This window comes from Colius striatus, chromosome 7 (genome assembly GCF_028858725.1).
Source record: "Colius striatus isolate bColStr4 chromosome 7, bColStr4.1.hap1, whole genome shotgun sequence".
Classification (NCBI taxonomy): Eukaryota; Metazoa; Chordata; class Aves; order Coliiformes; family Coliidae; genus Colius; species Colius striatus.
In genome coordinates, this window is record NC_084765.1 from 42,889,252 (window position 1) to 42,916,141 (window position 26,890).

The 26,890-nt window shown below is 42.0% G+C and overlaps 1 protein-coding gene across 2 annotated transcripts in view; it reads left to right on the forward strand.

The window, feature by feature from the left end:
- The window catches only part of MEGF11 (multiple EGF like domains 11), a 197,586-nt gene that overhangs the window by 14,640 nt on the left and 156,056 nt on the right, over positions 1–26,890 (forward strand). For both annotated transcript variants that reach the window (XM_061998974.1, XM_061998975.1), the window contains exon 2: positions 5,324–5,416. In XM_061998974.1, coding sequence (XP_061854958.1) covers positions 5,324–5,416 — 93 coding nt within the window. The remainder of the gene's footprint in view (positions 1–5,323; positions 5,417–26,890) is intronic.

Consider the following 26,890-nt stretch of genomic DNA (forward strand, 5'->3'; position numbering starts at 1 on the left):
AATGAAGGTAATATTGTAGACTCAGCACAACCTGGATTCAGGCCAGTACATTAAGATGGTAACACCAGAGTGGCCCTGAGCGAATAGATTCCTAATGGATAAGGGGCAAGCATCTCTTTCATCTTTGTTCATCTTTTTTGACCTCTCTGCATTATCTGAAACCACTGTCAATGAGATAACTGCTATTTCACCTCACAGTATTATTCTTTTCCCTGAAAGTGGCACCAGAGACTGAAGGAATGTGCTAAAATAGCCCAAATGGTTCCAGGGACACACATTAAATGGGCAAGGAAAACATCACTTTTTTCCCTTAAATTTCTGCTTTGTGTAGTCCAACAACTGTCAAGCTTGGAGCAAATTAGTTAGATGGCCTGAAGTTAAAATACCAACAAGATAAAGTGCAGTTCCACCCATGGTTCACAGAAAAGAAATGAAGTTGGTCAGCGTTTGGGTGAGATCAGTGTATAGTGAAGAAGACCTGGGAGAGACTGCCTGAGGTAGGGCACAGAAGAGTATTTTGAAGAACATGAGGGTGTGGGGCAATGTCCTTTTGCCACATGCACAGTCACAATAAACCAGCTCATTCTGTGTAGATCTAGGATAGGAGAGTGCCTGAATTGCTCATTGTGGCTGTACTCTCATGTAGTAGCATCTGTGTCTTCATTTAGCAATGTTTTGCATTATTATATTGTACCTACACTTATTTATGCTGTCTGTCATCTCCTGGCTGCTCTACAATGCCTGGGCAGAAAGCCCACAGAGCCCAGAACCTCTTGCTTGTACAGAACACTCCTGCACGTCTCTTCAGCAGCACACGCTGCTATGGATGAGTGCAGCTCATGCAGCCTGTTTTCTGCTTTCTATGCTGGGTTCCTTTTAGACTTTGTAATTATAGTGGTCTTTGTTTGGAAGATATTTTGCTTGTCTGGCACACTGAAGTCCCACCAGCTGAAGTGGGAGTGAGATGAAACTTGCTGGACCAGGGACTGTGAGCTCCTCTGGGTTCAACGGACCAGTGCAAATGTTACCACGAGCCATCACAAGCACGAGACGTGTTTCTTTTCACTCTGCTTTTTGTGAAATGAATACACAGGTTATATTTTTTGACAAGTTAACTAAACTTCCCCTAGCTGATTCACTCCACACTTGCTCCCCTAGAATGAAACTCTTCTCCAAATGTACTTACTTCTGCAGGAAAGAGGCTAAGGAGGTAATTATGGCAGGTGTTAGTTTTGTTGCTTAGTAGTGGAGTGCAAAAAGTCAATGGTTTGATAAAACAATGTCTATAAACAGCATGGTACAGCAGGGATAAACCCTGCAAAGTGATAGTGTGGGTCCATACAAATGAATGCAGCAGCAAGGATGAGAGAGTGGCTCTCCATCCCCGGACGGTGACTGCTTTTGTCTGGAATAAAGTGAGCGTGATGCCACACTACTGAAGTAACTGCAATGAAAGTATTCTCCAGGCAGAAGAGGCTGCTCCACTTGGCAGTGTACACCCCAATAACACTTTCCAAGCTATACCATACCTTTGTGGGCAGGAGAAGCAGACAGCCCATTTAATAGAGCTACATTCAAATTCAGGACAGCAATTAATAAACAAGTGCTAGTGTTAGAGAAATCTATGCAGTCATTTCAGGTGTGAAAAGAGTTTATTCTTTAGGTCTATTTCCCTGAGGATTGACTTTATGTGTTAAAAAAAAGAGTACTGTTTGTAATTATAAAGTAAGTGATAAGCATCAAATGAATTGTTACAGAAGCCTTTTGTTGACTTTATTCCGTGATAAGGAGCAGTTGCTGTGTAACCTTGAATATGGCCAAATAACTCATGCTGAAGGCATTGCTACAAAGATGCATTTTGGCAGGGCTTTGGTGTAGGTCATTTTATTACCAGGCTGAATCAAACTACAAACTGATCTTCAACTCATGCCAAGAATGCATAATAATAAACTGATCAATGAGGTGCTGGATTGTTCGAGAGAATTGGTCGAGGGAAAGCGCAGACATTAAAAGTCTGGAATTCCAAAGGTTGAACTGCTTGGGCTATTGTACAGGGAGGAATTACACTCCTTGCATTAATGCAAGTTTTCTTTACTCCAGGGGCCTTTAGCCAAGTGTTGAATAGGACAGTGTCAGAAAGTACATACTTATCTTTATTTTTCTTGACCTTTATGTGCAAGTAATTTTTATAGTTCCATTAACTAGTAAGATCATTTGCAAACCACTGTACAAAGTATATTATGAAGAATGCCTTGGGGACCATTGTGTCCTATTATGTTGAATGTTAATAGAATGAAAAATTAATTTAAACTCTAAAGATTAGAGCAAGGCAAGGCTTCCCTTTTACAGGGGAAATTCAAGATTTTATTCGCTGTGCTAAAACTTTAGAGTTGTACCCTAATCTGACCTTTATGTGGACCTTTAAAGGCCTGATTCGAGTCAGGCAGTGCAGGAGCTGGTTATTTGCCTCCTTGAATAAAATGCTTATACCAAAGCATCCCTTTGTAAAAAAGGAGTGATTTCTGTGACCCCCACATATGGGCTTAGTGCTGTGCAATTTTATAGCTTTAAGTGACTAGTGAGCTCATAGCTGCTTGTTTAGCAAGTTCATAAACCTGAGATCAGAGAACCCACACTCCCGACTTTACCTGACTTGACTCTTTAATTGCTCATTAGACATTGTCATCTTCAGCTGGAAAACACCTAAAAACAAAGGTGCAGTTCTCTCTAGTACTTCTGTGTATTTTGCATGTCACAGATTGCTTCAGAGTCAGAAATAGTGTCTCAGGCAGCACTCTTCCCAAGAGACTGGAGCACTGCTACAGAAGTCAGCTTGTCTGTCTGAAGACAAGTGATCAAGTAAACTTTGTTAGCTTAATTAGTCATTATTATTTCATGTTCATGTTAATATAGTTCAGGTGTGATTTGTTTGTGTGGCTAAAACATCTAAATATAGACCATTACTGAGCAGGATTTTTGTTGTTTGGAGGAGCAAGGAGACAGTTCACCATCAACCCTCTTGCTCACAAATTCTGCCTTGAGCTGAGCACCTGGCCAAGTTAAAAGGATAAAAAGTCTGCACATTTTACATGTAAGAATGATTTATTGATGTGAATCTCCATACAGGCAACAGAAAAACCTCAATTTCTGTTTCCATCCCTCTTATAAAACTAGGATGTGAGAGTCACCTCAGTGAGAACTGCATTCTCAGACAAAGCTATACAGAACATAGAGCTCACAGTACCCTACCCCAGCATATTCTATGCCTTTTAGCACACTGTGGTTTTAATAACAACCTATAAGTTTGTGGCTGTCCTGTACGTGGACTTCTCCTTGTTCTAGATAACCAGCCGTTTCTAAATGACTACATCAATACATGTGTTTATTGGAGAATCCTGATAATCTGGTATTGTATCTGGGATTTCACCTGGAATGGTATCTTACAGCTGTACATTAGGATGCCTCACTGTCTTCAGAAACCCTAACTCCAGTCAAATAAATGCACAAAAGATTAGCACAATTAGTGACTAGAGAATTCTCTATCAATATTTCATGCCCACTGCAATACTGTCTAAACAGAAGATATGGAAGAAGAACAAATTGCATTTGTGACATGCAGAGACACCTAGAAAGAAAACGACTAATCTAGAAAGATATCGCAGTTGTTCCAGCGAGGCAGCATTTTAATCACTGATCACGTGTGACTCGATGGATAAGAGCAGGAGGGTTTGTCCCAGGATATTCAAAGTTCACTTGTGATTTGAAGTTGGGTTTATATATATAGTGAAGAGCTGGGTGGGTTTGGTCTGCAGTGACCCAATCAGAATAGACAGCAAAATGTTTCCATCGGCTTTGGTGCCAGCCTGAGTGCAGATTCAAGATGTGATCCAAACAGAATGTCACAGAGCAGGAATTGTTCAAATGTGCAAGGTGTTGGTGGAAAATGTTTGTCCCATGAGGTACCTGCAAACTGAAAGTGTGTTTCATGTGCAGGCCTAGTGAAACTTAAAGAAGGTTTGCTGGGTAGTTTAAAATGAATGGGGTAGTTCAGCCTGGTTTTCAGTACGGCAACACAAAGGCACTTCCCAAATCACCTTTGCTGGCCTTGTTTTAGACAGGAATGAATTAATCTTTGTCTTGCAATAAGTCTTTGGTAGTTCAGCTTCAGCCAGTTCTTGGTTAAATAAGCACAATTACCACATTTCCCATCTGGTATAAAAACACAGGACATTCAAACGTGGGTTACGTATGATATATGTCATATACATGGTATCATCGAATGGTAGAGGGACCTTTAGAGATCATCTAGTCCAACGCCCCTGCAGAAGCAGGTTCACCTAGATCAGGTTGCATGATATATATAATATCTGTATGCATATATATTTTAACTCAGTAATCTCGTTGCCACTACATCATATTTGTTAATAACTCACATGTATTACTCTAACTGGAGGTGATACATTCCAATTTCACCACCTAATTCGAGTCACTGACACACCGAGTTTTTGGCAATGTTCGAAATGGTAAAATGGAAGTAAGGTGGTAAGCAGTAAAGTTCAGCCTTTAAAGCAGTTATTTGGTACAGTCCAACTGTTATTGCCATAGGCATATTAGCACACACTGGAAACTAAGTCAGACACCAAGGAAACACACAATAAGATAAGTCTTAAGACCATTAGCTGTTTCTACTTAAGGAGAAGAAGATCATCCCTTGTGTATCTCAGTTAGCAAGTGAGGCAGTAAAACCAACCAGTTCTTCTAGTTTGGACCTTGGAGATATTGGACTTTTGATAATGCAATAGTGGACAAATAAGCCATAGAACACTGTATTTATGGAAATCCCGATGACCTTGAGAAGACAAATCTGCACTTAAAGCTGCTGCATAATGTCGTAAAACTGTTCTTCTCAGTGAGTTATTTTTTACAAACCTATTTTGAATCTCCATAGACTTGCAAAACTGAGCTCTGTTTTATGCTATGAACAGTAACACCCTGAATGCAATAGAACCAACTGGTATTCTGTACTAGAATAAGTGTCAATTTGGTAATTTATTTTTTTTATGAAGCACAACTGCTAACCAAAGTAATTCCTGGTGCTGGAGTTTCCATCACGCAGAGCTGAAGTGCCAAACGCGTTTATTGCTGTTGAGAGACCCCCGTTTTGTTTTGGTCAGGTTGTATTAATTACCTTTTGCAAGTGATTATTTTTTGGTGTGTTTGTTTCATAGTTTTCTACACAATATTGCTAAGGCACAGCTTACTGTGTATGTTAATAGAAACACTTTCAATGCTTACAGTGTTGTGTATTGTTTCTTCTCAACAGCACTGTGCACAGAGGAGTGTGTGCATGGAAGATGCATCTCTCCTGATACCTGTCATTGTGAGCCAGGATGGGGAGGTACTGATTGCTCCAGTGGTAAGTAAAGCTTGCAAAAATGGGATAAAGATATATGCTGCTGTTAGAAAAAAAGGCCTTAAATAAAGCACTGGTATTAGAATTGGATGCTTTAAAGTGGAAAAATGAAGGTTGGTTGCTTTGCTTAATGTGTGACAATACCCTTTCCTATGATAATGACTTTCACTTTTTTTGCTTGTTTTTTACAAAGAAACATTAAATGCAGTGCAGGATGCTCTGAATGCTTTCAGTCCTCTTATTAGGATATCAATATAGATAATATAGCTCTGTTATGAATGTTTTCTCTCTTAAATCCTTAATACGACACATTCTTCATTAAATCCTTTGTGGAGTACTTGGGAGTTGTTTGGAAAGCACCCTCTCTAGACAGAATCCTTCTCCTCTTGAAGCCAGTGGGAGTTTTGCCATTGACTTTTCATGCATCCCAGATTCTAACTTTCTGACTTGAAATCCACACCTTCAATTATCCATGTGGCAGAAGTCAGGGAAATGGTAGAGGTGGGAGTTCTGCACCTTCTGCTAGGAAGTTAATTCACACTTAAGGCTTTCAATTCTTTCACCTGGGGAAGCTGTGTATGTCACACTCTCCTAATTGGTAATGATAAGTTGAAGTCTATGTGATTAGCTCGTGCTGGAATGAAACAACCAGTGCTCTCTCCAGCACAGACATCAGAGGTATTGTGTAACAGCGGCCCGATACGTTATCGACAAAACGGAAATAAGCTTGTTAAATGAAGTCTATCTGTGCATCAGGCAAGTAAATAAAGCTGCATCCACAAAGATGCTGGGAGTAATTTACTGAGTAAGTGCTTCATTTTGCTTTTACTTCCTCCCTTTCTCCCAAGTTGATCGGTATCTTAAAAAAGAGACATGATTACCAGGCAAAAATGTAACAGAAAAGGAACCTATAAAGAGAGGCATTAGAAGAGGAGTTAAATGTAGCTGGGGATGAACACCTCCAGAAGCTCTTCTCAAGTTACTGCTGTTTTGTCAGCAGCTTTGAAAGTGTTTCCTCAGTTACTGCAGGAAAAGCGATAGGGAGAAAGCAGGGAGGAAGGACAGAAAGACCATGCTTTAGTGTTTGAACCTTCTGGGACTGTCTGACATGCAGACAAAGGGAAAGCTGGGCAGCACAACAGACTGAATGTCTTTCTATGACAATATTTAGAAAAAGAGAAATAGTACCTTCAATTGTAAAATACGATACAGAACCTCAGGAACTCATTTATCCCTTGGTTTATTTTCAGTAGTGGATATGTTTAAGCTACCAGCCAGTGAGTACTGCAGTGGATATGTTTAAGCTACCAGCCAGTGAGTACTTACACGGTGCATGGGCACTTGGAGAAGTTAGAAACAGTAATTAAAAAGAAAATACTCAGAGGACGTGGACATACACCTATGGATGTAAACATTTATAGCTGCATGCATGCACAGAGTAACAAGCACTGCATTCTCGGTAAACACGGGGAGGGAAAGATAAGCGGTCAAAGCACGGGTGAGTCCCGTGGACTAAAACTACCCAGTGACTCCTACTGAATTGCACTCATCTTGCAAGTGAAGATAAAAAGAAAAAGAAGGTTTTTCCTGTATCGAATATTTAGCTTTTTAAAGTAATTAGGAATATTAAAGCCCTGACAATGATTGAGATGGAAGCATTATTCATAACTTTTATTTCCGCACTGGGCAGCAATCCAGGATATTTCATTTATGAGGTTTCAGCGGTGGAAAGAGAAGCCTTAGCCAATTCCTAAATTAAATATGCCCTGTTAACTTTTATAAATGATGGCCCAGGATTAGCTTCAAAATTTAAGCTTTCATTTTATTAATGTAATTAGTGTGTTCACTGGACTACAGTGCCCATTGTCTCTCATTCCATTCGTTATACGCTGAGCAACACGCATTCCTGTCCTAAGGTCCAACCTGACAAGCACTGTCCAGTGTAAGCCCTGTCAGTGTCAATGGCCTCGTGGAGCTTTTACTGCAGCTGAGAGAGACACTCACCTTGATGCTTGACACTAGAAATTTGGATGACTGGATGCTTTATTGTTGGGAGACTTTGAATTAAAAGGTATAGAACAGATACCAGCTGAATACAGTACGTTGTTACTTGGAGTATTTCCAAGAGGGAAAAGAGAAGTGAGGAGCTTTTGCCTAATGGTGCTTAACCACGTACTTCAGATACATTGATGATCCATGTATTGAGTCATGTCTTACTGTTATCCAGTAATAAGGTGGAAAACATTTTTCACATCTACTGTAATAACGTATCACCTGTGCCTACTTCCTTTTACTTCATTAATATTGAGTAGCTACTTGCAAGGCCACATGTTTGCCATGACAAGTGTAATTTGTTGGATGTTTCTGAATGGCTGGTCCTGTGTGGCTGTGCTGTGGCTCCTGGGAAGCTGTTGGCTGGATATGTGCCACCCCATTCCCCATGGGGCTCTAAAACCTCCCTATATGCTACTCGGTATCTGTGATTTTATTAAGCCACAGGCACATTGCTTTTAATGTTGGCTGTTTGAAATTATTTCGCTGGGAAACAGATTGCTGGCCAAAACAGTCCCTTTACATTTAGAAAGTCTCCCAGGAGCTGTAATTGTTTCCTGAATGATCTCTCCTGAAAACAATGCTGAGAAGTGGAGCCTACCTGACATTGGGGATCATCTATTGTTGTTTGCTTGGAAGAGATCCAAGAACACTCAATCTTTATGAGAGAGTCTTTCAACACCCTGTAGGCAAGACCATTATAACTTTCTTAAAGTTAGATATGACTTTCATTTGGCTTGATGGGTGAAATTCAACCATAAGCAGAGCTGCAGCACAATGTCCAAATGTCTCTTCAAAAACCAAAAGTCAGATCCCAATGTTTTCCTTTTTTGGTGCCCCCAAGAGCTGCCTGTGCCAGGAGAGAGGATCAGTTCTGACACTGAGCACAGATTTCCCGTGGGGAGGCGAGGTTTTGGTGTTAAATGCAGTTTCCCAGTGCCACCGTTCTCCCTTGGCTACAACATACTCTGTTGAGTGCTTTAAATAGTTACAGCTCTAGCCTGTAGTCATCCAAACAATGTAATCATCTTTCTCAGACTTTGTTTTGTGCCTTCCGAAATCTCAGCCTGTCAGACAACCATCACAAAACTTGCTCTTGTGTGCAGCTTTCCAGTGACTGAGCATGGTACATGCTAGAGTTCATCTGTTGTCAAGGTTAAAATAACTTCAGATGAATTGCTAAACAATTACAAAAAAGCCCTGTGCCATATTCAGCTCTGCAGGCCTCTGTACCTGTGTTTTACTGCATGCTGCTGTACATCTGTCGATGCCCACAGGCTTAGCCTTGATTTCATGCTATAAAGCTGCAATATATTAAGGCTTGATTACCATAACAATAAAAAGAGAAGTAATGAGGTATTAACTAAAGAAGCTCTTGAATAAAATGTTTTCAAGGTTTTAATGATGCCAAAAATTAAAAGGAAAAGTCTTTAAAAAAACCCAACCATGCCTTTTCCCTTGCCTTTTAGCTTGTTTTATTAAAGTCAGGCATAAAAACCTGACAATGTACTCTCCATGCAATCTGCACCGTTGTTTTTCCAGACACAAAGGAAAATTGCAAATGCTCTGTGTGAACTCACCTGCTCACCTGTCCAATTATTTCAAAGCAATTAACTTCAAACAGTATGATATACTGGCTTGAAGTTGTGGTAGGAGTATAAATGACTGTTGGTGGTTACCTGGCCTCTTCTGGGTCTTGATAACAGCCATCTGTATTTGCAAGCCGTTAGGCCCCAATCCAGCAAAGCACTTAAGCATAGCCTTAACTTGACACATGAGTAGGACTTTTCATCTGTTTTAAATTAAGCAGGTGTTTAGGATGTTGCTGAGTCAGGTTTGAAGAATCAGCTAAAAGGCCCTCAGTGAAATCTAAACAAGGCTCTTATTGAATTCATCACACCTTTAAGGAACAAGGTGGTCTTTCAAAGTGATAAAACTCATCAAGCAATCTTCCTGGAGCCCATTTGGACTCTCGTGAGCATTCTTCTTTGTGGGGAAGACCACAGAAGTCACTTTGCTTAACAGAAGATCCAAGCAGTGGGTAACAGGTAGGAAAATGAGCACTCAGAATGAGCCTTGGGTTAAAAGCAAGATCCTTCCAAACTTGCGTGTGACAGTTTGAGACATTTCAAAGAATCATAGAGGTTGTAATGGAAAAATAAACTGGTTTTAAAAATATGTGCTTTGCTATTAGTTTCAGGAGAAAATACAGTATTGCTGAAAGTGTAATTAAAGAGACGTTGGCATGATGATGACAAACCATCTTTCTTCATGCTATGTCAGCTGGGGGAGAGAGATTATAACATTGCTGTCTGGCATAGGCTGATCAGTAATGTACAGATATGGATAGAAGTTGTCTTTGGGAAGGATGTTTTGTACAAACTGTCATTAAGAGCAATAACCTATTTCATCTTTGTCTCTGTCAAAAATAGCCAAGGTCATAACAACATGCGAGGGTAGCATCATAGCAAGATCACTTTTAAGGTTACAGCCCTAGAGCAGCTGGAGAGCTTCAGTTCTGAGGCTTGTGATGAATGACAAGTGATACTTTGCTAAATCTGAAGAGGAGTTACTTGACAAGCTGTGGAAAGCAATAGTAGGAATCTCAGGAGAAAAATAGACTCAGGTGAGTGTGTGGTGTTTCTCAGGCTGGATTTTGGCTTCTGTGTTCTCAAAATGCTTTCAACTGTTTCCAAGGAAGAAAGATTCCTGATCTGTGAATACAGGTAGTGGTCTGCTGGTATCAGTGGTGAGGTTTTTGTCCTCAGGTTTTTAGGACAGGCTTGGCCAAAGACCTCAGCTGTTCTGAACTGGTAGTGGGCCACTACTTAAGAGTCAGAAAGACGTCTTGCTGTGTTTCTCGTGGGGGAATTTGTCTATGCCATGGGTTTGTGTCACAGTGGCTGTTGTATCTAAGTGCCAAATCAGGTGACAGAAAGGAGTACCACGTTTCTGGTTCCTCCAAAGCACGTGTATCTAATCTGTCACTCCAGGTGTTGAGTTCAGCTTCAGTTCCTAAAAATCTGTTTAAAGTTCTGACATCTCGGTGGGGATCCAGGCTTAAGTGGTGCTGTGGCTGAAACGAATTTCATATCCATAGCATGTGGACTTTAGGGTTTTAATACACTTTTCATTTAAGCCAAGCTCAAATTGCAGCTTAATTTTGATGTGATTTGCAGACCCTGTGACGACAACATCATGCAAAGAGATGCAAGTGTACAACCCGAGCCCCAGTGAGGCTCACACAAGGATCTCTCTGTAGCAATTACACAGTGGAATTGATTTCTGGCCCTTTCAGCTCTAACAATTTGCTCTTCCTTAAACTTTAAAAGCATATCCAACTTCCTTCAACCGCTGCTGAAGTGGTGTAATCAGGTAAACAGCTTGTGTTTCATTTCTGCCTCTGCTGGATGTTGTGCCCACGCACTTGGGCTGGCGCACCCAGTTGCATGTGTTAAGCCGTCTCTGTGGCAGCATCTCTTCATGGGCCCAGCCCACGCAGGACAGCCTGTAACCAGGGAACAAAAATGTAAACACAAGCTGCTGTTCAGTGCAGTTAGTAGCACAGCAGCATGTCCTGGATGTATTTCTACACAGATAATTTGGCTGCTTTAAACTGGCTAAGCCATGGTTTCTCATTTGGTGGGACTACTTTGTCTTTTGCTGAAGGTGTTAATATCTACTCAATTGTTTGTGGTGGTTTCTCCTCACTCAGATGGAGCTATGATTGTATTCTCTAGCCTTCCATCAGTCACTTGCTTTGGAGGGGCTGCAGGCTTCTGGAGAGATATCAGAGTCATCCTAGCCTTGGCTCATCCCACAGTCAGAGGGGCTGAGCAAAGGGTGATGGTTGACTCTGGAAAAGAAGATCCAGGATTTACTCTGGGGAGAGTTTGCTTTCTCTACTTCTGTATGATTCATTGATGGTGAATAGATCAGTTGCCAGTTGCCTTCTTGTAGTGAAATGAGTGAAAAATGGAAACTCAGCACCCTGTGTCTCTAATTTTTACCTTCATCTTTGTGTCAGTGAGGGACAGGTGTGCCTCCTTTGAATCAGCTGGTTGCATCTGAAGCCAAGGTAGTGGCAGTTCATTTCCCAGCCCTCCTTCGAGACTGCCTCTTTTGAATGATTGTGAAGAGTCAATTGAGCTGACCTGACTCTGTCTGCTCCGGTTCCTGGAGTTCCAGCGTGTGCCGTTGCTCTTAAGGCTTGATCTAGCAATGTGTTTCATGCATGTGAATGGTCCTTTTAAAGTCAATAATGAGCAACCCATGTAATTTAAGTTAGATAAATGCTTAAGTCATTATCTGAATGGGAACTTAAGAGCTGAGGGGGGAAATCAAGTTGATGAGGATCTCATTTGGGGTCCAAAAGTAATTAAATACCATCCAGGCTGAGCAATGGCACATACTACTTCTCAGTGAACTAAAACCACTGTCATCTTCATATCATCAAGAAAAAGAGGCTCAGTCCTAATGCCAGATCTCCTGCAGAGCAGGGCACGATAGGTCAGTGATGTGAACTCCTTAGCTCTAGAAAGAGGGTGTTTTAACCTGTCACATTGGTGAGTACCAGAGGATAGAGATGTGATAAAATAACTTGTCTATGCAGTAGAACAGGCTTCCAATTGTCTAATAAAGATTTAAAAAAAACACAGAAGGCCATCAGAATAAATCTGCACAGTTATAGGTAACTATTACAATATTACCACTGTCTCCTCTGTTGAAGCATCCAGTCCTTTCCATGTTTGGCTGTTTCAGATGTAAGCCCACCACGACCTATGTACTGGAGTGAATATTCCTATGAAATTCAGGTGCTCTGTTAAAAACTGTGCATCTCATTTCTACCCAAAGTCGTAGCTGATGAGATTGTTGCATGCTAAGTTTGTCTTTAAATTGCCCTGAGGTAACAGCATCATTTTGGAGTCTCTTTTTCTATTGATGTAGTCTTTCTACGTACATAGACCTCGTGTATCCCTGTAAAGAAAATGACTGTGTGGATCCAGGATGGGGTTGCTGAGATTTATGTGGTCAGCTGCAATGGTCAACAGATGGGCCTGTATTGTCTGGTCCTCGAGTGCTCAGCTGGGAATGAAACACATACAGACAGGGGGCCCTCATAATCTAGGTAAATGATACATTGAAAGGTGTATATGTTAAACAATTGACAACCAACAATTGTTTAACTATAATTTTGATGTATTTATATGTGTCTATTGCCTTAAGGCACAGAGCTGACAAACAGGAGGTGAGAGGATAGATTTAACACCTAATGGCTATCTGGGCATATTACCTCACATTTACCCACCCTCCAGACCAGCCCCTGGTCAGCTTTACATGAGCAGTGTGGAAATGCTCTGTTCCAAGTAACCAAATAATTGGGACAATTGTATCTGCTGGGTATCTCTGCAAAATCTCTGTACTGGCTCGCTGAATTCATGCTGAAAACCAGTAAGAGAAGCTGTGGGAAAATCATCTTACCTAAAACCTTACTTACTGTCTGTCATTAGGGCAGCAACTGGTGCTTCAAAAGGAAGTGTGAAAAGCCATTTAGATTGCAGAGAACAGAGATGGGTGTGTGCCTTTGGGAGCAAGCAGGGCTGTATGGGGAAGCTCTGTATCACAATATTTGTGTGGATGAGGTGCTGGTAACTGAGCATACACAGCAGCCATCCTTCCCAAAGCAGAGCCCCACTGAGCACACCTGCCACATCTGAACCTAAACTTTATAATGTAGCTGCTCTCTTATCTCCTCTTACAGTGTTTGACTAAAACTTTATGCTTTAAGGATAATTTTCAGTAAATGAAACCATGGTTACTAGTAGTGAACAGGCTAATGCATCCCCGTGCAGGTTGTGTGTGGTTATACAAGGGGGAGTTTGGCTCACGTACATCTTTCCTTGGCTGCTGAACTGGTGAGAGCAGAGGAGACTTCATAGAAAGGCAGAGTATGTGTGATGAGCAGTTAGTTTTATTAATTTGACTGAGGTCTTTCTCACTTCAGACAGGGTAATAGCTATAAAAGAAAGAACCTACTAAAATATCCTTTTTAATGAACTGAATTGCTAATGCTGAATTTCATTGCTGGAGCATTTTACAATAATGTGGCTTTAAATGTGCACTACACAAATGAACAGACTTTAGATCAATTTAAAAGTACCATTGGTATAATTTTATGGCCTGGTCACTAAAGAGCAGAATTCCCACTCCTAAAGTGTAGGCAAAGATCTCAGATTTGGGCACCCACTCAAAAGTATCCCCGGGGTTCTTGCATGGTAAGGAGCAGGAGGAAAAGGTATAGCAGTCCTTGGGAAAGCTTCTAAACATGTCCCTGGGTTAGGTACAGTGAGATATTTGAAGGAACGCTTGGAGAGGGCAGAGCTCAGCTCACTGTCCAACATTAAGGTACCAGAAGATCCCCTGGAGCTATTTCAGGCACCTGAACCCAGAGATGCCTCAGGCCTGCCCTGACTTCTACTGGCTTATGAGCAATTGTCTCCAAACAGTGGGGAAAACCTCACTGCCCCATTGAGTGCTCCTAGGATCTTTCAAATGATGCTACTCTTCCTAGTTGCAATACTGTTTTCTGGGCAGTGATTAAAGGTTGAAGTCAAAAAGGGTTACAAAAACGTTTCTTTCAGAACTAAGACTTGAAATTTCCCTCAGGCCCTGAGCAGGTAAAATTTGCTAGCAAATGGCAGTCATTCATCACCTAGCATTAGATGCAAGCCTTCGTGTGTCCTGATACCTGAGAGCTGAGGCAGTCGGTAAATTCCCTCAAATAGCATCAGTGAGTCTGCCCAAACATGGGAGGAGAGGTCGCAGGGAGAAAGCGTGTGGATACTCAGCTTTCCCTGTCAGTCGTTGTTTCTGTGTTGAGCTGGAAATTCCAGCATCTACATGCAAAGATACTAAAATATTTTACTTCAAATAGCAATGGGTGTATTTTATCTGTGCTTTAGCTGCTGTACTGAACAGCATTCTGAAAGTGAAGTCCTTATCATTCATGCTCCTTCCCTTCCTACACCAGCTCGCTGACCCAGTGCTTAATGTAGGCGATGTCTTTGCTAGAAGAGAGTGATACATGCTCAAGTTTGTCCTCAGACTCTGCCCTGATTTTGTGTGTTCTTAAATAAGCCTCCATAAAGTGGGAGTCCTTATTTCTTTTTGGTTTCTGTGGGAGTTGAGTATATTCGTGGTGTGGATTGACTGGGCCCGTACCAGAGCTGAAAAAAGGATGACAGACTGCAGTGGTGTTGGTAAGAGCTCAGCCATCAGTTAATATCTTTGCTAAAGATGAGTGAGGCTGTACTGTGCAGCTGGCCTTGGTGCCTTGGGTGGGTTGCATTTAAAATATAGCCTGGAGGCAGCTTTGCTAACTTTAGAGATGTGATGATCAGATCTGCAGAAGTGATGCAACACGACAGGTTAAAACGAGAGGATGATAATGCTGATTTACTCCACTGCCTAATGGCTGAATGACAGCATATAGAATCCTTCTGCTATTTATTGTTATTTCCACGTCGACAAAATACTTGGGTATGAATATGAGATCTCATTTAGAGTACAGGTAAAGCACAGGTAAACGTTCTCTTTGGTTTCTTTATACCACAGCCTCACAATCACTTGCGTTTCTAGTAGCTTCTTTCTCAGTGCCAAGAGTAGGCTGGGGTGGCCTTAAATCACTGTGTGTAAAACAGGAAAGTTTCAGGGAGTTCTCTTCTTGGTTTTACCCAGTGTTTGTGCTATTGTATGACAGCATACTTCTGAAGTGAAATACTTTCAGAAGTTTCTGTGAGAAATCCTCTTCTCCTAAATTATGCCCATGAAAATCCCTCCTAGACCCCTCAGATGAAACCCTGATACTACTTTGTAGTCCTTACAAAACACTGGCAAAGAGCTTGCACGGGAGCAGGTATCTTGTGTCCCCGGTGAAACGAATGTTTGTTGACAACTTGTCTGCCTCAGTGATGTGGAGAGAAATAATGAAATAGCAGAGGACTTAACAAGTGCACATCTGACTGTAAATCCAGGGTTTGGCAGAGCAAAGTCTTCACAGCGTGGCTCACAGGTGAGCGTTTTGCTCTCGCTGCTAATCTAGCTTTTTGCAGGGAATACAGAGGGCCCATAGTTATCTGTAAGGAAAAGCATACAAAATGAGGAAATGTGTTGTGACCAAAGGAAATAAATGAGCAGATGGTGTGCTAGCATCATACCTGACACTCCAGAGCAGATTCTTGTAGCATAACCATCTATTACAAACATATAGTTATGAACAGAGGCCAAATCCAAGAAGAGCAGGGGGAAGGTGATATGCAGGGAATAAAAAGCAGCGCAGAAATAAAGATTGAGACGTGACAGAGAAAGAATTTGGAGGGGAAAATGGAAAATAAGTAAGGTGAGATGACAGCCAGAAGCAGCTGGGAATAGGAAAGGAGCTCAGTGAGCAGATAGCTGGACTTGAGACAATAAATAGCTCAATTCAGATGTTTTGCAAAACTAACTCTGCTGCATTTGAAGCACCAAGAATTTCAGACTTGTGAGCAGTTACTGGCTGATTCTACCAAGGAGAAATGACGGATTTTGTCAGAATAAGAAAGTGAGGTGGAGGGAGACGGGATAGGGTGGTGGTGGGAGATGCCACAGCCAGGTCAGGGAGTGTGAAGATTACAATGACTTTGAGAGAACAAAAGGAATGACAATGAGAGAGGGAAGGCAAACTTCCTTGTGCCAGGAACTGCCTCAGATGGGGAAAGTGGAGATGTTGAAAGAATGCCTTTTATTGTGGAAACAAGAGAGAAAGAATATAATGCTTGCAAATCAGTGGTGATAACCTGACAGAAGAAAGAATTAGAGATGAAGTGCTCTGGTTAAAGTGGCATTTGTCTTTTTCTGGTGCTGGCAAAGAAACACATTTAAGTGTTTATGAAGAGATGTAAACATCTATTCTATAGTAGTCATCGGCACTACAGCTTCAATAAACGCTGCTTAATGTTTAAACAGGATGTATTGAAGCAGGATGCTGGAAGTTATAGTGCATTCAGCTGTCAAAACTGCCTTTCCTTGGCCTGGAAGGGCAGTGCAAGCAAAGAAAGTGCAGTTTTCAATAGTCAGGTTTAATTTTGTTGCAGAGGTAAATGTTAGGCGAAATATGAGAAATTTTGCACATTAAAGAAAACTTCTACAGTCAGAAGTTGCCTTGTGTTGCTGTACTCATGAAAATATTTACACCTTCAGTCTTAACCCTTCTTTATACCTTTTGGTTGTCTTGAATGTGTGAACAAGCACGTCCTCCAGTCATTTCTTTACAGCTCAGAAAGACTTGATTCACTGCAGAGAAACTGCAGCATTTTATTTATTAAACATGTCTGTCTTAACCCAGCAGAATATCTCAAAGTTTGGGAGTGAAAATGAGAGTTCAAAAGACCTGAATCTTGCTCAAGAAAGTGCAGTGAAGACCATTTGTCAGGGAAGCTGGGAAGAGACCCAAGTGTCACAGATAGGGGTGTCACTCTCTTTGTAATGGCAAGAACTTGTGAAATATGATCAGTGACCTACAAGATGAGCAGGATCAGATAATAACAGGGCATGTGGAGCTTCTGAGCTGTGGAGTAAAATAGAGAGACCTACTGCTACATGTAGAGTTATGGTAAAAGAACCTTAGGGACTTCAGTGAAGAAAGGTGAAAAAGAGAAACCATGTGAGAAAGGTTCCCAACTGCAGCTGCTTTCTAATAGTTAATTTTTAACCACTTTCATAGCTCTGCTATATGTTGTGCAAGAAAGATTAAGGCTCTATTAGAAACAACAGTAAATGCCAGATAGAAATGATGTGTGTATTATTACTGAGAGTATTTCATATGGGAAAGATCTTTGTGGGCATCAACCAGAAAGAAGAGAGATAAAACACTCATTCTTTGATCTTGGAGGGTGGTCATTCAACACAAAAAATGTCTCTGCAGTTCATCATTTTCAATAGCTTTTCTGCCTATCACACAATGCCTATCCATGTAAAGGCCAGAGACTGCAAGGCTATATAAGCCCTGGCCAGAATGCTTAAAAATGTGTGCATCAGGTGCAGGGTAGGCTGGGTGAAATTAGCCTGCAAAAGTGGTATTTTAACAGAAACATCAAAAATACGAAACAGTAGACATTTGTGGTGATAACAGAGAAAAGAGTTTCTTCCCTTTCTGACTGAGCTAAAAGCCTGCCTTTAGGAACCCTTTGTGCAGAATTGCAATGTTCTAATTACGTGGCAGTGGTAGTAAATAGCAGTAGGGGAAACACATGCATTTCTGCAAATGTCTCCATCTCCTCATTCCCCAGATTCCAGTCTGGGGATACTGGCAGAGGATGATGACTCTTTGCTGGGGTTATGATACATCTTGGAATACGATTTTTCAGGACAGAGCCCGATGAATCTGATGGTGGTGGCCCAGTTCTGGATGTCCTGGGGACCACCACTCTGTGAGATCAGTAAGGCAGTCTCCTCATCTTTCATCCTCAGCAGCTGGGTTCCAGGCCCCTTCAGAGCACTTAGAGTCACAGTTACTAAGATCATTGAGATACAAGAAGTTCCATTTAAATGTTACAAAGCTCTCTCTAAGGGTGATTAAATACTGGACTAGGTTGCTCAGAGGGATTGTGGAGTCTGCCCTTGGAGATAATCAAAATTCAGCTGGACAGAGTCTTTAGCGACCTCTTCCTCGCTTACCCAGCTTTGAGCAGGAGGCTTGTGATGGATCTCATGGAGCCTTTTCCTCCTCAGCTATTCTAGAATTCTGTGAATTATTTTATTCCTGTAGCTTTAGTGATCTCTGAATTGGAACAAGAGGCTTACTGAACTGCTGGATATGGTAGAAAATATCAGCTGCAGAAGCAGCAGGTCGGGCTATTCTGAAAGCCAAAGAATCCATGTAGTTTGAGTGATGTGGTTAATCTCATTTTGAAAGCCCAAAGTGCCAAGGAAGTTATGGATGTTGGGTACTAGTAAATTCAGCAATACTAGAATTCCTTACTTCTGTTCAAGAATTTAGGCTCTGCTCCCAGCTGTGTTTCTGGACTGCTGTGTCATTCTGGCAGTATCCTCTTCCCTCTTTGTGTTTCATTTACTATTTAATGAAAAGCTGAGCCTAACCTCATTTTTAGGGGATATTAATGCTTCTATGTGACAACTGCTGCAGAAGGAATAGAAGGAGTTCTCATTGAATTGGTGAGATCAAACAGTGTGTGTTCTGCAGTCAGGGTATGTGTTCTAGCTGGCAGAAAGAAATGATGTTAATTAATTACTTTGACACGCAGTCATGATGTTGCAGCCTACGTTATAGATGTCCAGATGTTGGGTCACGCTTCCAGGATGCAACATGTTGGAATGCATTAGGAGGTGCATTTTTCCTTTGTGTATGACTATGACAAATTGAGGCACAGCCAAGCCACTAACTTGCTTGAAGGCATCTTTCACGCTTCATCCATTATATGAGTGATAGATGGTATTAAACCACTTCTTTGTGAGGAAAAACACGTTGTGGATAATGGAAAGGAAATCATGGGTGCTAACATCTATCCCAACTTTGTTTTGTATCTGCAAGGTCAATTTCTTTTTAATTCACTTTTCATTCTCTTTGGCTTCGTTTACTTTGTGGTTGTAAAGAATGTGTTACATCACCTTTTGGTCACAGCTTGGTCCATACAGAACTATACAAGTGGAATTATTCCTGTAAATGACAACATCAAGTCAGCCATTATCAGATGTTTAAACAGTATTTAATGTGTCTGAGTTGTTTCTTTATAGTAGGTGCTCTCATCAGAAATTCCTTCTAGTCTGATTACAGGAGGAGACCTGGGTAATCTTCATGGGTGTCTGTCGTGTCTCCTGCGCTGGCCAATGCACCCAAGTCTGACAGGCTGCTAGAGAGTTCACTTTGCTTCCTGCAAGTCCTGGGAAAAGTGTTGTCTGGATAGAGCAGAGACACGTTTGTTCATCAGTGAAAAGAAAGATTATAGATCAAATTCAGAGCAGGAGTAACAGGAAAGTGTGTTAAAGTAAAGTAGAAATGACAGAGCCCTGTGTCAGAGCAAGGGACCAGTCTTGATCAAGAGATGTTCTGACTCTGCCAGTACCGTTTTCCCTGATGCTTCCTGTGCTTGTTGCATGCCAGTTTCCACATTTCTTTACTGAAATTGAACACCTTAATAAAATAAGCAATGATCAGCACAGGTACATGAGTAATGCATCTTGGGTATAACATTCAGGAAAGGCAAGTTAAAATTATAGTCAATGAGTTTAAAAATCCTCTTCTTCACCATTGAGAATTTCTTCTTATGCTTCCACCACAGTGGCTCCCAGGAGGGACACATGTTTTGAAGTTTCCTGCTTGGGATATGGCACCTTTGTGAAAAAAACTACTCTGTCAATGGGATTCAGTACAGTGAGCACTCACAGCGATGCACACCTCTCTGTGAGGAGGACTGAGCTCCCTCTGCCACGTACATTGCATCGAAGATCTCAAAATGGGGCTCGGATCCGGCTCCTATCCATCCTAAACCACATTTCAGTAGTTAATTAGTCTGGTGTGAGCTCTCTGCACAGGAACTGGACTTTACTTTCCCTGAACACTGTGCATAAGAAACATGTTAATTACCATCCAGCAACTCCATGACTGATTAGCGCTTATTTACTTCTCTCTCGGTGTCTTCCTCTAGAGCCACATATTTTCCTGGTTTCAATACAGAAATGGAAATTAAATGTCAAACTACTCTCTGATACTTCAGAAGAGACAGACTTGGAAAAAAGAAACATGACCAGAAGAGATGTTTAAAGTGTTACCGTGGCCCAGACCTCAGCTATCCAGTGGCTGGTGCTGTCTGTGCACTGGTTGTGTGTAATTGCATTTGAAGCAAGTGAACAAACTGGTCTCAGTTGCAGGATTGTTTGTTTTACCATAATTAGATAAATTAATCACTACATTAACCTCCTAATGCAGTGCATGGTTCTCAGATGAATTGCAGATATTTGCTGTTTTGATCAAGTTCAAGGACAACCCCCTCCACAGCAGGTCAGTGCACAAGGACACCAGAGCTCTGAAAATGTGCAAAAGCTTTTCAACTCCGGAAAAAGGAACAGAGAGAGTTACACTTGGGCTACTCTGTGGTTTACACCCATATGATCCCAGAAATTGATCTTCCATGTAGGTGGGATTGCTGCAGGTTCTGCATAAACGACAACTTGTGTAGCACCTGGATGATGGTGATGCCAGACTTTTCCAAGATCCAAAGTCTCTCTTCCCAGAATACTCTCTGTGCAGACCCTGATGTTAACCAAGGGGCATCTGATGGTAAATATAGAGTGGCACGTTAAATGAGGCTTTCTGGTTTCTCCTGACTCATCCACTCATTTATCTCAGGCTTTCAACACAATGAATCTCTGGACACATTAAACATGAATCAGTGCCTTTGTTTCAGTAGTTAAGTCCTGTATCTCACTGAAGAACCAAACTCAATGTCACATCACTCAATTTTTTTGTCTTTCAAATAAATGCAGGCCAGAAAGTGGGATAAGGCTTTTTTCTCTCTGTTGGGAAGGGAACTGGGATTCATACTGAGGTATGACTGGCATCACCAGTTCCTAAAATACCCTGCTCATAAGATGCTTCTGCCACAGCAGGCTGAAGTTGATGCTTTGTGCTGGACACGGTCTCAGGTTGTCTTTTGGCTCCATGGTTCTTTCTTTGTCTCTTGTCTTGCTTCCATCTCATTTTTCTCTTGCTTTCTGCTTTTATCTGTTATTTTTCTTTCCTCCTTTACTGCCCTTAATACCACCTAACTCCTTGGTGGGAAGAGAGTCATACGCTTGTTCTCACCACAAGTCTGCCTTTCAGGCAGTCAGAGGCCACAGGCTCGTTTGTAGAAAGGCCTCCCGAGCTTGCGGCTCTGCATGGCGAGTTGCCTGCCTGATTACGTTATCCACTGGGCAGGCAGTAAAGTGGGTTTCAAGGAGCTGCCTACTGTTTTACCTGCAGTAAGATGTTGCAACAGAGCAACAAAATGGCTCTCAAGCAGAGAGCAGTGGCAGGGTTTTAGTGCCTCGAGTTCTGTGTTTCCCTCTATGTTCCCTGGATAGCTTGGTGCTGCATAGGTGGCCTGGCTAAGAGTCTACAACACCATTTCATGTCACAGAAAGATTTCTGTAGTGTGTTTCAAAATGACAGTGCCTTTTCAGGCCATGCATCCAAATAACAGACATTACTTTCTTAGCTGAGTCGCTATGTAAGTGAAAACTGACAAATGTGCCACTGGTGTCAGTTGTGGTCTCCCTTCCACATAATAGTGGAAACAGCAACAGGCAATCAGAAGCACTTATTTGGTGTAATCCCTGTTATGTGAATGTGATGCATAAGGGGTTCCAAAGCAACACAAGGCAAAACTTGTTCCCTGTTGAGGTGAGGGAGCCCTGGCAGGGGCTGCCCAGATGGACTGTGGAGGCTCCTTCTCTGGAGACATCCCAACCCAGCTGGATGAGTCCCTGTGTGCCCTGCTCTAGGTGCTGCTGCCCTGGCAGGGGGGTTGCACTGGATGAGCTTTGCAGGTCCCTTCCAGCCCTTGAGATTCTGTGTTTGCAAAGGATTCTAGGCTGACAGCCCAGGTGGCTTGAGCAATGTATTTCTGTATTTAAACTCAAGTATAAAGAGGGGAGAGGAGGAGGGGGAAGAGACACAGGTAAAGGTTTATGAGGTATTTTCTAAAACTGAGGAAGAAGGGTCTATAAAACAGAAGAGGATTTGTATTTGTCATAACTCTGGTCATGGGCAGAGGACAGTTTCTGCAAAATCAGTGATTGTTGCTGAAAAGCATCGGAGCCACCATCTGACCCTACTTTCAGATTACTTGTCAGAATGGATGTCTCTGCTCCAAAAGCCTAATTAGAATGAACAGAGTCTCCGTTTCTTTAGGAATTGAACCCAAACCAATCTCAGATGCTGGCAGGTTTTGGGAACAGGTGGGGATGATTAGTTTTCTGACTCTGACCATGTACTGCAGCAAGTCTCCTGGCACGTGGCACCTACCTAGTGTCTTTTGTTTGCTTATGATCATTAAAAAGTAATTAGTGAAATTAAGGAGTTCTTCTGATGTAATGTACTGTCTGTTTGAAAACAAGGTGAAGAATCTCAATTTAGTTCCTGTTGAAGCAGTTTATATTGCTTGTCAGACCAAAAGATGCATGGACAGGTCTCTTTGCCACACATAAGTTCATGCCTTGGGGAAGAGGAGCCTGTGGCTCCTGCAACCTGCTTTGTCTGGTACTGAAGGGTAGAGAGGACACATACTTCTTAAGTGACAACTGTTCTCAAGCATCTCTGTTTCTTCAGCTGAGTGAAGGGTGGTGTCACTCCACATACTTTGTGTAGATGGGGAGTGCCAGGGAGCAGCCTGTGTAATAGCAGCAGCATCTGGGGATATCATACCTTTCCAACCAGCCCAAGAGGACCTAAACAGACAGTGGCCTCAGGCTGAAATGTGTGGGGTTGTTGAGGAGCACTGCTTAAATTGCTGTTACAAAACTGGATGTGATATTTTGACTGTGCCCACTATGTTCACTTTAACCTGCAATTCAAATGCTAACTGCAGCTGTGCATTCTCTCTGGTAGAAATCACTACCAAGACTCCCCAAACCAGCCACAGCAAGATCATTAGCTGTGGCTGAAGGGAACATGAGGATGCAAGTGCTCTTTCTAGTTGCAGGGAGTTGAATTATTTGTATCCAACATAGTTTTTTAATGCACCCTTTTGTTCTGCAATTAATATTTAACAGTCTCAAATAAAACTGTCAAACAATATGGTCTTTGCAATACACTTTTAAAATATCAACCAATCCTTCATACTCTATTATAATAAAACGTTGGAATGACTGAAGTGAGTGGTTATATTAATGCAAAGATGAGCTTTAATCATCCTCTTTATTTTCTTTCACTGACAGCTTGTGTGTGTGTGCATGCAAGGGAAATGCATGGGGGTGCATGGCAACGTTCATGATTTTCAGGTGTCTGTTCAGTGGCTTTTCCCTTACAACCATTTGTAGGCTGCCTGGAAATTCCTTTCAACTTAATTCCCTAGTTGTAAGCAATTTGCAGCTTGAGCAATACTCTTCATAACCTTTGCTACCATCGTGTCCTTGATGTAACAGGGAACGTAACGCATTAGTAGTCACATGCAGAGCTCTGGCTGTACCTGAGATTTAATGATATTTAACTCTGGACCTAATTTCAGTTTACAAGCGATTACGTGCTGTCCTCTGGGACACTGCTGCAAAGAATTTCCAAATAAGTTGCAAAATAGTGACGAATTAACTTGTAGTCTTGTCAAAATCAATTATCTTACATGACAGCTCAACTACACTTTTCTATTTGCTGCACTGCAGCATGCTAAACATCAGCCAAAGCATAAACATAAAGTCCTTGTATGTCAGGTTGTAGTAGATTGATCTTGTGTTTCATGTGCATGCAAATCTCCTGTAGGCTTATTGGACAGCTTTTAGTTACATTCCCGAGAAGAGAGGATTCTTTCCTGACGTATTTATAAGCTGTTGTACTGTGATCATAGAAACTTGGTATCATTTGATCTAAACATTATTGTGGATTTTGTCCTCAGCTGACCAAAGTTAAAATCCTCCTTCCAGATTGATTGTGATGAGTCAGTGCCAAGACAGACCCTCAAGCAGGAGCAGGCTGCAAACTTGCAGCCATCCAACTCTGCACCTGATGGGGATTTAGAAAGGAAAAGCAGAGCTGCAGGGACCCAGTGAGTCAAATAACTTTTTCTCTGTTGAGGAAGTTAGAGGTAAATTCCCCAGCCTGGAAAACCCAGTGTGATTCAGCTTCACCCACAGGTCTGGTTGGTTGCTGCTGTTTGAGCCACTCACGCTGCCCAGGGCTGTTGTTTGAAGTCCCAACACCTAGGAAGGCGAGACGCCGTCACTCCTTACTCGGTTTGTAGTTTTAAAGGTTTCATCACCTGCTGTGTGCAAAGAGACGTTATCTGGGGAAGCGAGACTCTTGTACACAGTTCTTTAATTATGATTATAAAATGCACAGAGCCACTTTATTGTGGCTCATATCTAGCACAGTTAAGCTGACAGGGCAGCATTATGTTGTAGGGTTATGATCGGCTTAAGAGAAATAAAAGATAGTAAAGATACATCAACATCTGTTTAGGTCAAAATCGCTGCAGGAGAGGCTGCTCGAAGTTTTGAGTGATGTAGTGCTAGGAGTCTGTTTTGCAGGTTTAGCACTTGACTTGGCTATATGTAGAGGCCTGTCAAATGTTGCTACGGAGAGAAATACATCTAGGGCTTGTATCGTTTCCAAGCTTTAATTTCTCTGATATATTTTGGAGAACAAGTGTTACTGAAATAGTAGATAGTCCTGCCAACAGATTACTGAACCAGGGAAATACTATTTCAGATGTTGGATTGGTAAATAATGAACACAATGAATGACCCAGTAATAGAAAATAACATCAAGCTGAGTAATGACTGATTCTCTTTAATTCCCTTGGATTTAAATGAGAAAAAACTCCCTACATGTCTTTAAAACAAACATTCAAAACTAAGGAAATTCATTTGGAATGTCTTTTGGCTTGGAACACTCAGGAAGTTCCGTGTGAGAGATGCCCTGAAGTCCAGGTTCTAAGAAAACTGTGAGGAATCAGCAACTTAAGCTTAAGAGACTTGTAGCTGGAGACCCTGGAGCCAATTGCATACTAGTTATCAAAGGAAAAATTAATAGAAACACACACAGATCTGTAAGGAATAGGAAAAGGAACTGAACAGTGGGCAAAACTATGCCTTGGAAGTCAAGATATCTTGAAGGGATAAAGTGAGATTTGCTACAAGTCAAGCTCACTTATGCCTAGCACAGGCCATTAGGAAAACTAGCAGCTGTGTAGGTAAACAGAAAAAGATGGGATCCTCCTTTAGGGAAAACAGAGTAGGGCTGTGGTGTCACCAAACCTGGACAGATTGCTCGTTCAGCTCTCTGCAGGAATGAGGAAAGTAGGATCAGAAAGAAAATGCATAAAAGAGAAAGAAATAACCCCAAGTGAGGTAAGAGCAAAGCTTGAGGATGTTGTTATGCTCACGTCAGAGAAACCAGATAATCTACCAGCTGTGATCTGAAACAATGGCATGTGAAATCTGACCTGACAGTGAGGGTTTGCTAACAAGTCTTGCCAAGCTGAAGGGTCAGAGTCTGATGGATGCTGACCAGGTTCTTGCAGCTATTGCACATGTAGAGGGTTTAATGTCTAACACAAGGTTTATTTACTTGAAGCTGAGTGGTGTTTTGATTTAGCAGCGTGATGCAGCAATGCACTGAAATCACAGTACAAGTACAAATTAGACTTAGCAGAGTGTACCTAAGTACACAGTCCAATTCCAACACAAACATGAGTTTTGTTCCTGGTCTCTGTCAGTGTGTTCACAACTGTGACATTCTGCATCCCCAGTTCTTGGGAAGGAGTATGTGGGTGAAACCAGCTCAAGTGCATTGCTCTCTTCAAAGTTACCCCCAGCTCAAGAGAGACAGAGAACTGCTGCAGAGAAGCCAGTGCAGGGCCACCAAGATGATCAGGGGACTGGAGCATCTTCCTCATGAGGAAAGGCTGTGGGCCCTGGGGCTGTTTAGTCTGGAGGAGACTGAGGGGGGAGCTCATTGGTATTTACAAGTATCTAAATGGTGGGTGTCAGGAGGTTGGGGCAGCACTTGTTTCTGTTGTATCCAGTGACAGGACAAGGGGTGATGGAAAGAAGCTGAAACACATAAAGTTCCATTTAAACACAAGGAGAAACTCTTTCCCTGCTGAGGTGAGGGAGCCCTGGCCCAGGCTGCCCAGGGAGGGTATGGAGTCTCCTGCCTGGGAGGTTTCCAAACCTGCCTGGACACATTTCTGTGTGACCTGATCTAGGTGGGAGCTGCTTTGGCAGGGGGAGTTGGACTGGATGATCTCTAAAGATGCCTTCCAACTCCTCCCATTCTGTGACTGTCATTTGTTATATTCTGTGTTGGGTTGGGCCAGGTGCACACTCTCCATGCTGGTCTGTCTAACACAAGCAGATGTATATTTGCATTCTTTTGATGAGCTCATGGAAAAGCAGTGGTTGATCCCCACAGCTGATAGAGATGGTTGATCTAGAACAAAGGCCCGCCCTCTGATTCCCTTTTTGTTGGGAGAAGTTCAGCTTCCTCTGTGATCTCCATGGTCAGTCAGTCACTCGCTCATTCCCAAGCCTCAAGTCACATAGCCTTTACCTCTCTGCATAGCCTTCTGCCATTGTGGCAGTTCAGTGATTGGTCACAGCATCCTGTACTTGAAGAAAATCAAACATAGTTGCTACATTGAAAAGCCTGGGAAAATAATGCAGGTAGCTAGAGGG